At 37.4% G+C, this 13,107-nt stretch overlaps 1 protein-coding gene across 7 annotated transcripts in view; it reads right to left on the reverse strand.

Moving 5' to 3' along the window:
- Positions 1 to 737: 737 nt before the first annotated feature.
- The window catches only part of FAT1 (FAT atypical cadherin 1), a 112,142-nt gene continuing 99,772 nt past the window's right edge, over positions 738 to 13,107 (reverse strand). For 4 of the 7 annotated variants that reach the window (XM_056337898.1, XM_056337909.1, XM_056337943.1 and 1 more), the window contains 10 exons: positions 11,791 to 11,922; positions 11,518 to 11,681; positions 10,472 to 10,934; positions 9,812 to 9,965; positions 9,440 to 9,550; positions 8,593 to 9,224; positions 8,212 to 8,349; positions 6,176 to 6,235; positions 3,389 to 3,424; positions 738 to 2,443 (listed from right to left, as the gene is read on the reverse strand). In XM_056337898.1, the coding sequence (XP_056193873.1) occupies positions 1,818 to 2,443; positions 3,389 to 3,424; positions 6,176 to 6,235; positions 8,212 to 8,349; positions 8,593 to 9,224; positions 9,440 to 9,550; positions 9,812 to 9,965; positions 10,472 to 10,934; positions 11,518 to 11,681; positions 11,791 to 11,922 (2,516 nt within the window). In that variant the 3' untranslated portion in view covers positions 738 to 1,817. The other 3 variants (XM_056337919.1, XM_056337929.1, XM_056337938.1) reach the window with 3 other exon arrangements.

Below are 13,107 nucleotides of genomic sequence, written 5' to 3' on the forward strand. Positions count from 1 at the left end.
GCTCTGAAGATGTTTTTAAAGCTATCATTAAATAAGAAAATTGAGTCAAATGTACAAAACGCTCTTCATTATCAGGGTGAACATTGCAGCTTACAGCCAGAACATGGTTTTAAACCCACTGATTTTAGCCTTTTTACATACATCACACATAATGAGATTCTTACCTGCACATGGGCAAGTTAACACTGAGGAATGTCTGTTTGGCTCTTCACTCTGTCCAGTAATCCATCCATTTCCATTACACAGCTGCCAGGCTGGGAGTTGCTCCACTCTGTGCATAGATAGCACTCTAAATACAAATCCAGTAGCTTTCCCCCAGATGGTGGAAGGCTAGGCTTGGCTCTCAAGCCTGACAGATTTTAGTATTTTACCTTTCCAGGCTACAGAATTCTATGAGACAGTAGGAAAAAAAAAAATAAAGAGGCTGAGCTAAAAGAATTCCAGGCTATATCAGAAATTTACTAATGCGCTAGGAAATCCGTATTTACCAAAACTCAGAAATTGGCACAAATTTCGGCATGCAAGTGTGCAGTCAAGAGACAACTACCCATGAAAATAACTATTCAGGTGATTAAAAAAGGAAGAAACTGCTTCAAAGAACTTTTTCTTTTTTTTTTTTTTCCTGTACGTATTTTTGGGACTTCAGGGAAAAAAAAAAGCCCACACCAAACCCTCAGTAATTTACATAGCTGATACTGTGCGTTTAAAGAAAAAATGCAAACTACCGAGAAGGCTACTGAAGTTTGATACCCATCAATCTTTATTCATACTGGCCCGATTACTTTTTAAAACACCATTAAGCAGACACACACTGCCATCTAGTGAGCATCTCTAACATCGCTGCAGTTCGAGTTCGGAGGAGAGGAAAATGTGTTGCTTGGAGCAAGTAACTTAACACAGTACAAAACACATACAGACTTAAAAACGCTGCACCGAATGCTTTGTCAATTGTATATTATATAACAGAGATACACAGAGCAAAGCTAAAGTATTTTATTAATAATTTATTGTCAGTAAGAAAGACTGGCTAATGGTAATTTTCAGTAAAAACCTTTACAAGACCATTGGATCACAAATATACAGACACTATAAAAACTGTGTCATGGTGGGTTTTGGTTCTAAACTGGTATGTAGAGGGTCCCCAACACGCCTTCCAAGAAGGGAAAAAATGTTTACAGTTCTAAAATTCAGCAACCCTTTTAAGACATTTCCACGTAGCTGACCCAGAAAAATATCAGACCTAACCTATGTACAATTGGAATTGTGTGAGTATGTTGATTTTTTTGTGATGAAATGTCATACCTTAGTTTTTGGGAGAATACATACAGTGACGCCTTGATTATAATATGTCAGGGTGCTAGTTTTTTAATGGCACACTAACACGGCTAGTTTCAGTGGAAAACAAATCCACAAAATATCTACAAAATCTAGTTAAAACTATTAAAATCAAAACTGTACATAAAATTTACAAAAAAGTAGGACAAAATTAATTGCATTAGAACTATATAAATATATGCATCATGCTAACATGGAGAAGTGGTATGTGATTTATTTTAACATAGACAATGTAAGTACAAAAAAGATATTCAGAAATGGCACAGCCAATGGAATTCTGTCCGATTACAGTAGGTCAGGAAATGGAAACAGGCTGATGTAGTGAAATGAACTGCATGATCCAAGGCCGCCATGCCAGTTTAGCTCACTGAAACAAAAGCATTCACTGTGGCTGGGAAAAAAAAATAAAAATAAAAGAGATCTTGAAAGTTGTTCTAGGATTGATAAAGTTTGTTAGAGTCCAGGCACTTTTGTTGAGTGTGTCAGACTTCTGTATGTTGCTGGGAATCAAGTGGAGGAATTTTCACATCTTCAAAGTGACCATCGTCTCCACTCTCATAGTCACTCATCATGACTTCAGATTCCATCTCACAGCACGCTGACACATCAGAGCATGAAGCTGTGGAAGCATACACAGACATGGACGTGTTGTCTACAGCGGGTGCTTCAAAGTCTCTATTGTACCCTAATGTGTAAGGAGCGTAAGGTTCTCTGTAACTGCCGTTGACACCACTGGCTGTGGTCTGAGGTTCTGACATGTCTGCAGGATAGTGATGGGGAAGGTACTGATTAAGATTAAATCTCTGCCTGCTTCTTGTAGAAGAACCCAAGCTACCTATGGCTGGCATGTCTCTGGGTGGCTGTATTGACTCAAACTGGTCGCTGTATTCTGGTGGTAATGGTGGAAGCTCATCAGGTGCAGGAAAGTCATCAGGTGGAGGTGGAAAATCACTCTCTATGTCATAACCGCCAGGGTAATAGTCTGTATCGATGGCGTTTGGATCTGTGTAGAGGGGAGCTGACTCCTCAACCACTTCGTAATTTGGATACTCTTGGATACCTGGCAACTGAACACTTGGCATCCAGTCTGATGTATCCCAGTGATAACCTGAAAAGTTATTGTTTTTGAAAGAAAGTAGTATTAGTACCTTGTCTTCAAGTCAGTCTGAATTGAGAAGTCAATACATGTATTAAGACAATGCAATCACTGCGATTAGGACACTACTTGTTAATTAGAGAGCAGTTTGCCCCAGTTCCACAGAAAACATTCAACACAACACAACCTTACATTATGCCATGCATTAGGTAATGCACCAATCACACTTGAACTTCTACATTTTCTCAGACATCTCACCTAACATAGGAAGAGCTGTAGGTCACCTACTGAATGTGCTGTCACAATACATAATGGCATAGAATTGTTCACTGGATAGCAAAGAACCAACAGCTTCCTGGTGCAGCTAAATTCTTAATCAATTGTTGTTGAGTAATATACCACCTAAATAAGGGTGGTAACAGCTGCCTGTTTATCTTAAGAATATATTAGCATATATAAACCATGTTTTTCTTACATAAAAAACATTATTTCTAATTGGTAAAGTATCCAGACCACTTAAAACAACTTTACCCCTTAACTGAATTGTAAAGTTAATTTCACAAAATGCTGTTAGCTCTATATAACTGCCACACCTCTGATAATCTTTTACTATTAGTAAAGACATTCCGCATTCAAATACAAGAACAAAACAAGAAAATCAAGCTTAATCATGCATAAATGACCGAACTTGATCCTCTCTTGCAAACTCCCCTTGAATAAGTTTGTATTCATCTGCTGAAAACTAGATGTAAGCTTAATCTCATTGAAAAATAATTGTTTTTTTTAATCTGAATACCAAAAAGGAAAATGGTACAGAATTGCAATAAGCTGTAAAGCTAGTAAAGAGTAAACACTGCAGACAAATGCACAGCAAGCAACTGATAGTAAGTCTGTGTTAAAACCAAGTATTAACTGAAATATTTTGGTGAACATCAATGAACTGCATGCAGAAGTCACCTCTTGAATTGCTGAGGTCAGGAACAGCAAAAGATTCTTTAGGTGGCAGAATGAGAAGAAAAAGGAGAAAATATCTGTAGTTAGGAATCAAATAGTAGAACCAATGTGAAGACAAACAATGACTGTCACTATGATGTTTGTGCTGCTTTTGTCCAGTTTACTTAGCAGTACTAAAGTTGGTTTTTGTTTGGTTTTTTTTTTTTTTTTTTTCTCCTGGGCTCCTCCTTTGTTAGATTTGAACTGTAGAATAGCTACTGAGTTAAAGTACAGCCCACCTGGGACATGGCTGTGTAGTGGCAAAATCTGCAGTCTGTAGTTTGCTGAAATCCTAGTATCAGTAGATTTAGGACTTCTGCAACAAAGGGCAACAAGACTGGGTCTGATTTTTTTCTTTCCTTGCATCCCCCCTTGTTTTTCGATACAGGGCTGCATCTACTAGGACTTATACTTTAAAGTATTTCATGCAAAAATGTGAATTTGCCCTTTAGTATCCAGCTTCCACGCACTGGGAGACCTGCCTCCCTTTGTACAGCTATGCCAACAACTCATGCTCAGCAAAGAACTGTCCTATGTTATCTGACAAATATTAAACCTTTCTTTCTTCATTAATCTATAATCCCTTATCAGGTCTGTAAGGATGGGCGATGCCTATCCTAACAGCAGAATCCTCTCCTAAAAACTGATACTTTTATCTGTTCTTGGAAGACTGGAGGGACAGAAGCTGTCTCTTGGGAGGGTGTCCTCTACTTTTTTTTTTTTTTTTTTTTTTTAATTTTTAAGCTTGCCTAGCCCAGACAAGAAAAATACTGTCCACACTAAAGGCGCTATCAGCCTGAGACTCTTAAAACATCTCTGGCCTCATCTCCAGAAAGTTCTGATCACTAGTCTAGTTTGAAGATGCCATTCTTCATTTTTATAAACTGGGTACAAAACTAAAGCCAATAGGCAGACTGTGGCCTCATGATTTAGAGCAAGGAACAGGGAGATCTTGGTCCTGTCCTCTTCTTCTGAGGCAAAATACAGAAACACAAACTAGAACCTGATGTGCCTGTCTTTCTAGGTGGCAATCTGCTAGACTGGAGCTGTAATTGCTTGTGCACTCAGCGTTGTTGATTTGCATGGAGCTACAACCTTCCTTGAGGAGCAGCGCAGAGAACACAGGCCTACAGCTGTCCTAGGATGAGACTAGCTACAATTCATGCTTCCAGGGAACCGGCTGGACAGAACCACTTGGGGTGACTAAAGAAAAAGACCATCTGTCCCAGAACTTGACCTTGCTGAAGTCCTGAGCAAGGATCTCTGCTGCTCGAACTGGCACCCTCCTGAGGGTGCTCAAAAGCAGAACTCGTTACCTAAGATGCTCTGAAAGAAGGAATGCTTATTAAGAGTAGAAACTTCCAAGCATTAAAAGGTAGCTGAACAGGACATCTTTAATCTATAAATATTCTACAATGCATAACATATTTGTATTTAACTTACAGTGATACTAAACCACCAAGCAATACTGTCAACCTTGACTTAAGAACTACATCCATAATTTTTGGTTTCTGCCTATTAAGATCTCAAGACAAAATCTGAATAATTAAATATTTCCCTTGATAGATTTTGCCTCTTTTAGTCTTATAATTCTCCCTTTCATAAATACTGTGCATAGAGTACTTGGACTATAGTTATAGGTACACATTAATTAAATACTTTCATGTAATTAGAAGTCTTTGCATTTGTCTACTTTTTGTGTGTCTGCATACATTAGACAGGATGTACTTCAAATAAACTAAAGAGAAACTTTAGCTACCATAATTAATTTTATGTTCTTAAAATGGCTTTCAGTGGGGTTTAATAAAAAAGTAGGGTTTCCTAGTCTGTATTAAGAAATAGGAAACATACACTGTGGATGTTATTTCAGAAGTAACGTCTGCAGACTCACAGTCATGGAGTGAATTACTTCCATATTACTGTATTACTGGAACTTTAAGGACTTTTAGGTCATATAAAACAACAGTTAGCATTTGTATAGACTCACTGGCACCTTTATTACTACTATTATTTTGTAAAGAGTTTGTGTTTTCCAGTCTGGTCAGTTCTTAAGTGTTAGCAGAAAAGAAATACAATTCCACTGAAAATGTCTACTTTGACTCTCTCTAACTTCCAAATACATGCTACACACACACACACACACAAATATACGTGTGTGTACATATATACACCCAAACATACCTTTTAGACACTGATGTAAGGCTGGGTAGTAAGTGACTACTTAAATTGATGGGGATGTGTATGCCTATATATCTTAACTGCATACTAGAACCATTTTTTCCTGCTAAAGAGACAGGTTGATGTGAAGGCCAGAAGTGAGTTCTAGTATCAGACCACTCCCATTCTGCTCAGCTGGACAAGGTGCCAATTGATGTGGGTGGGCGAAGAAAAGGAAGCAGGGGCTGCTCCTTTTTCATCTACAGTAGTGTATGTAATTGCCTTTGATACTGTCTCAGCTCTGTTGGGAGCTTTAGTATGAGTATTTTCAGAAAAGAATAAGCACCAAGATCTTTTTATGCCAATTTTTTTTTTTTTTTAGAAGAAATCACACTTTGAGACCTGTCCACAGGGTATCTACAGCACACACATGAAAATATGAACAGATATACAACACAAATATATTCTTTGTTAAAACTTATCAGAAAGTCCAAGTAAAATTTTATAACTCCCATCTGCTAGGGCTACATTACTAGAAGACAAATGTGCATTATTCTGCCAAAGCAGTAAATAAATATGAAAATATGTATATACCTTCTTTTTCCACCGAGTCAACGACAGCATTGACAAGGTGTATTACAGTCACTATGGAAGCTTGTAAAAGGTATAAAAGGAGCAAATGAAAACAAACCTATAGTTAGTATCACTTTAAACAGCATACAGATATACAAAAAAACATTGTGAAATTGCAATTTATTACTATTTTATGGAACAAGACTATTAGTGTACATATACATTTACTCTGTCTAGAAAGCAGTTTCATATAATACATTTCTAAACCTAAATTTTATCCTTGATAAACATGGAGAAGTACTTGTAACTACTCCTGAAGCAAAATCTGCAGGAGCACAAAGCTGCTTTGGTTGTGTTTGAATTTCTGAAATGTTGCCTAAACACACCATTTGCATAATATTTCATCTAGTTACCAATAAACTAGCCTTTTCTAAAGGCTTGTGTTGGGTGAATTAAGGAGTATTGCACTAGGCTTCCCCTTCTAGACTGCCAACTGCATTTTTTTTCACCGTCAATGAAAGAAATTTTCACTGAAATGAACTAAAATGCCAGAATATGAAAAGTACCTACTGAAAACTTCCACGGCTGACCTACTTAAGCTGTGTGCAACCAGTAGTACCGCAGCAGGAATACCAAATTCAGGTTGTGATGTTCTTATTTAAAAACAACTAAAATGAATGATTTTTTTGTCTTCTTTTTCCCAAGATATTTTTGGAAGGCAAAAGAAGTATTTACTCTTACAGGGTAGGATGAAGTAAGCACATGCAATTTTTTTGCATGGCTTAGGGGTTAAATTTCAAACTAATAAATTCAGAATCTACCAGAAAGAAAGGAAGGAACAATATCTATGATGCTACAGCTATTTCTCTTAAAATGATGTATTAATGAGTAATCAATACATGACAAGAAATGTGAGTAAGAATATATTAAATACATGGGATGGAGAGGAGGGGAGAACAAAATGTACTGCACAACACTTAATACCACAGTAAAAAAGCTGATATCAGATCTACTGATAAAATGATGAGTACTGTAAGCATACTATTTTACTTTCACCAATCATTAACACAGATGTTTCTTTTCATGCTTTTAAGAACAAATCGCTCTACTTCGCTGAGAAGCAGAATGTTCTTTATTCCTAAGCTAAAGGAATTTCAAATTCTTTTTACCAGAGACAAAAGCAGAAATTGGAATAAAGAGTCAAAATGCCTTAACTTAGTGAATTAAGTAACAAGACAACTATGGCTTTGTCCAATCAGCCTAAAATGTTTCTGAACACATAGATGCATTCATATCTACTGTAAAAGCATCTGTCATCACAATGGAAAAGTAAAAGACTTCCAATTGATAATAATAAACCCCACAAATACATATGCTGATTATATTTTGATGGACCAGAGTTGTGATCAAAATATTTTTTTTATATTGGCTTTTTTAATGAATGAAATTTTTCTATGCATTCATTTTAATCATGGTGAAAGCCAAATATACTCTCTTACTAAAACAAAATTCCTTTTTGTGCAGCTTCCTTCATTACTAAAGTAATCAAACTTACAAGCAGTCCCTTAAACTCTGCTCTCACTCAGAACTGATCTGATCCATATGGGAGCTGAGGTCGCAGCAAGAAAAAGAGAAGGAAACAAATGAAACTGTAACACCAGCAAGGTTTTTACTGAGAGCTGAATGTCAAAGTCAAAATTATATTCGTGCAGAGGCCATTTTGTAAATTCCCTAGAAGAGTTTCTCACATTTGAACACGCTTTTAAAACCTTTTAAACACAAGGCTCTGAACAACTTGTCTTGCATTTTCACTGTTAATATTCTAACAGAATAATGATTACATATAATTTTAAGGTAAATTAACACAAGGTATATGATAGGCAAAATACTCCTAAAAAGTTAACATATCTGGGATTTAACATAAGCAAATATAGATATATATTAAACTATTTAACATATATCCATATATGTAAATCCTATTGATATTAAAAGATATAGATGCAAAGACAGAACAAATGAATGCAAGCAGCAGTACAGAATGATTTTATTTTACATACCATTATCATCACATGATTCAGACTGGAAGGAGCTGAGAGATTGGACCTCAGACATGCTTTCTCTAGCACTGTAAGGATGGGAGCTTTTTTCATCCAGAGGCTTTTTTGAAAGGCAGGGATCAAGATCTACTACTTTAGCTGAAAGAAAAAGTTTGAAGTGAGACGATTAATAGATTCTAGATTAAGGAGTCAATAAAATTTAAGGTTGAAATCTACACATTCATACAAAACTTAACAGAGCATGAAGGCCAATCAGATGCAAACCCCAGTGAAATCATAATGCCTTTTGTGCCCTAACAGGCATAAACAGAGACTTTGTACTTGAAATTGTACTAGCACACACCTTTAACAGAAAAATAATAAAATAAGAACATTTCTTACTGTCATAGTCAAAATCCCAGCTGGGTTTCTGTATTGAATCGCTGTCCGAAGGAGAGTTGGAGGGAGGTGGAGGTGGCAAATTTGGTGCTACACTACAAACAGCTACAGCTTTCCGGTGACCATGTACAGAATCTGGATTAAAAGTACTAAACTCTGGGTGCTCAGGGATAGCAGACCCCTCAAAAGAATTCCTGTCAAGATTGTTCCTGGAGTCACTTGGAATGCTTGGAGTGTATGAAATGGGACGAACAGGAACCTGTGGCGGGATGTCAGAATAGATGTTCTTATTCAATTTTGCATCAAAATAAGGTCTTTGCAAGAAAGCTGTTGTGGCTCCTAGTTGCTTGTCTTCAGGTTCTGGATGGCGCTTCTTCTTTCTACTAATCACTTTGCGGCAAACAACAAAAATCACTACTAACATGAATATTCCTGCGATGAAAACAATAATCCCAATCACTTCAGCTAAGCTAATGTTCCAAGATGTTGAAACATATTTGTTAAGAACGATGTCTGTGCAGTGTTTTCCTCCAAATCCACGGCTACAATTGCAGTGATATGAACCATAAGTATTCTCACAAAGAGCACCATTAAGACATGGGTTTTCTATGCATTCATCGACATCAGTCAGGCACCTACCAGAAACAGAGCAGAGAAATGATGGTTAGTTTACATCAGTGGACTTTGTTTAGTCTCCTTGTTCTCAACAATTCTAGATATATTTAATATACAGTACTGTACGGTACCAGGTGATTCGCTATTTCATCACCATTCCAGATTGCAATGAGTTTGAACTGTTAAATGTTAAATAATACTGTTAAAAATTCAATATATGTGGAACACTACCTACCTTTCTCCACGAAAGCCTGCTTCACACTCACAAACAGGTCCGTCCAAACTGTCAATACACTTGCCACTGTTTTTACAAGGATTGTCTTTGCAATATGGACCTAGCTGGCACCTGTAAAGAAAAAAAAAAAACAGGAAAAAAAAAAGGGTGGGGCGGGCAAGCATGAACAAACCATTACCTTACTGCAAATGAGTATATAGTGTGGGATTCAGGGCTGTAACACAGGGGCTGGCATTAACTTCAATTAAATCCAGTGGGTTTCAAAGTCTGAGCTTTAAGCAGGAAACAGATTAAAACAGAAAACAGAAAAAGTGTTACATTTATAGCCTATTCTCTAAGGGGTTCATTGGTACAATAAACATATAAACATACCTTTGGCCTGTGTATTGTCCCCGGCACTGACAGATAAAATCATCACTGACTGGGATGCAAGTACCACCATAAAGACAGGGATTGGAAGCACACGGGTTGACACTTACATCGCAGTGGGTTCCCATAAACAAAGGTGTACACTTGCAGTAGTAACCTGAAATTAAATACAGTCTTTTTGAAAGATACACATGGCTTCACTGGATTCAAGATAAAATCCTCCCTACCCACCTACCTGTTTGAAGAGAGAGGGGAATGGAAGAAATTGAAATATTTTTATTGAAGATGAAGGTAAATCTAACAGTAAGTTTTTTCTTGAATATAATTGAAGAGTAAGTTCCACTTCTCTCATGAAACTCAAGCTTGTCATAACGATTTCAGAATTTTTAAGGAAGACTCTAAAGCGGACAGTTAAGAGGATGGACCTCAGGTATTCACACTGAAGATTAAATCCCCACATTGTCTGATGGACTTTGTCTACTTCATACCCCAAGGAACTGAGTCTAGAACACAGGCAGACACAGCTTTTCTACCTGCTCAACAACCAGCCTTTCCACAGCTCTCTGGGGAAGCAAGAATTATTCATAAAGTTTTTTCCTTCAAGGCAGGGAAGTAGAAAAGCAGTTCTGAAAACCAACAGCAGAAGAATATAACACAGCTTACCTCCATTTGACAGTGCGTTGCAGATGCCTCCATTCTGGCACGGGCTGCTTGCACAACCTTCTGTGGTAGTCAGTAAGCATCCAGAAGTCACATCTACCGATTCTTCCATGTGTGCATAATTTCGCGGCTTACTGTTTAGGGGAAGCTCTTGTCCATTAAGTACAACAGAATCCATACAGCCTCTGAAACCATTGCTAACCTGAGGGCTTCTACCATTTCTTGTACCTTGCTGCCGAATATGGCCACCAAAAAACACATGATTATCCAGGTTTAGTGTCCTAAGTGTACCAGGAGCAGTACCAGATGCAGTATGTACCCTATCCAGAACAAGTCGTGCATAATTTCCATCCACTTCTAGAGATACTGAATGCCACTGGCCATCGTTAATCTGAATGCTCTGAATGGAGACAATCCCAGGTCCGCTGCCACAATCAAATTTATACTGCAGCCTTCCATGGTGAATCTATAGAGGAAAACCACAACATCAACAAATGGTTAGCACACTTAGAGAGTATAAAATACTGATGCCTATAAAGTTTATGTCTGCTGGAGAGACAGGAAGATGGTAGGCAGTTCCATAACTTCCATAAAAGGCAGTTTAATAACGTTGTATTTCAAACAGTCACAGTGATTGTGATTAATTCTGTATGGTTCTTCTCATTAAAGTGTATACTTTGTACATTTCTTCCTCTAGTAAAGAAGTCACAGATCATCATCAAATGATCACACAATACTTCAAGACCTTTCACCTTGTACTTTAAGTGACTTTTTCCATATAGCCTTAATGAGTATCATAAGCACATGCATTTAAAGTTATTATTTTAAATAGACTAATTCAGAGTGGGCTTTTTTGTTTTATTTCTCTTTTATACATTTAAAAAAACCCTGTACAAGTTTGTATAACACACTCTACTTTGAAGACAATTCTCAATTATAACAGTTCTACAAGATGTAATGATTCAGTCTTTTAATGTGGCACAAAAAATAGTAAGAAGATGGTAAGAAAAAAAGAGGACAAGATATGCACTAGGGAGATTTTAATATACCTCCAAGATACTGTAGTCTGTTCCTCGAGCATACATAACAACTGCATGGGCAGAGTAAGTTTTAAGTCTCATTGTCAGCTTCATTTCCTCTTTGTTCTCATTTTCCATGAGACGGTACTTCACATAGCTGCTCCCAGTAAATGTCACTGCAGAGCCAGCCGATGCTTAGGAATACAGAAAAGCATAAAATGTGTAAACACAGGACTGGAATCATCTTAATATTTGGAAAATAATATGGTTTTACACAGAGATTTTTAAGAGTTAAGTTCTTACCAGGGCACTGTCCAGATCTGCCATCTTGACAAACACAGATGTATTTTCCTTCTTTTGGATCTCCTAAACATTCAGAACCTTCAGGGCATGGGTTTCCTTCACACACACTATTCACCAAGGGGCATTTCCCTTCTGTAAAACAAAACACGTTATTTCTCTTCTGTTGGTGGCAATGGCATTTTGTGAAAGGGGACACTAAAGTACAATAGCTGAAAGTAACCCAAATGATATTCTTAATTATCACAGAATCAAACAATCTATGACTATTTTTTCTAGAAATATTTCATAAAACAGGGAACAAGTCTAAATTAGTAGAATCATAGAATGGTCTGGGTTCGAAGGGACCTTAAAGATCATCTAGTTCCAACCCCCCTGCCATGGGCAGGGTTCACCTTCCACTGGACCAGGTTGCTCAAAGCTCCATCCAGCCTGGCCTGGAACACTGCCAGGGATGGGGCATCCACAGCTGCTCTGGGCAACCTGTTCCAGTGCCTCACCACCCTCACAGGAAAGAATTTCTTCCTTATATCTAACCTAAACCTAACCTCTTTCAGTTTAAAGCATTACTCCTTGCCCTATCACTACATGCCCCAACTATCAAGACAAGGAAGTGAAGTAGTAACAGTTACGGGACACGAGTGGCATAAATAAACACAGTCTAGACAAATGGCATATACAGTGACTGATGTTCACAGCTATCTTCGTTACTCAAGCAATTAAAGTGGTAAGGTTTACCATTACTATCATATACCATAAAAAAACAACATGTAGATATTAAACATGGACAGAGTGGGTTGGGGAGAGCAGAAGAGTGTTCTGTATTTGACACGGAAAGGGAATGGGCTTTAAATATTTACTTAAGATGTGCAAGTTCACCCAGCAATATTAAGTCATGATTTTGAGAAGCGATGTTGATTTTCTCAGATTAATCTTCTGTTATAAATCTGTATACTTATAGGTATCTTAATGGATATCCAATTCCCAGTTCACTCTGTCATTCCCAGCCAAGTTTGGAAGCTGTGTGGGCTATTCCTCTAAGCAGAAACCAGGAAGTATTCATGTACTTTTCAAGAACTTACCTGCATGCATACAAAACTGAAAATGGCTGGCAATTTAGAACAGGCAACAAAAAAAGGAAAGTCTTTCATAAAATGGAAAATGAAGGTGTAACTAATGGAAAAAAAAATCCCCTCCCATAAACTTATACCATGTAAACTCTTAAAATGAGGTAACAAGACAATAATTACTTCTTACTCTGAATAAAATTAGGCAAATGATGCAGTGACAGTTACAGGACATTCTTAACCTTGTCCTGTA

Source organism: Falco biarmicus, chromosome 1 (genome assembly GCF_023638135.1).
Source record: "Falco biarmicus isolate bFalBia1 chromosome 1, bFalBia1.pri, whole genome shotgun sequence".
Lineage (NCBI taxonomy): Eukaryota > Metazoa > Chordata > Aves > Falconiformes > Falconidae > Falco > Falco biarmicus.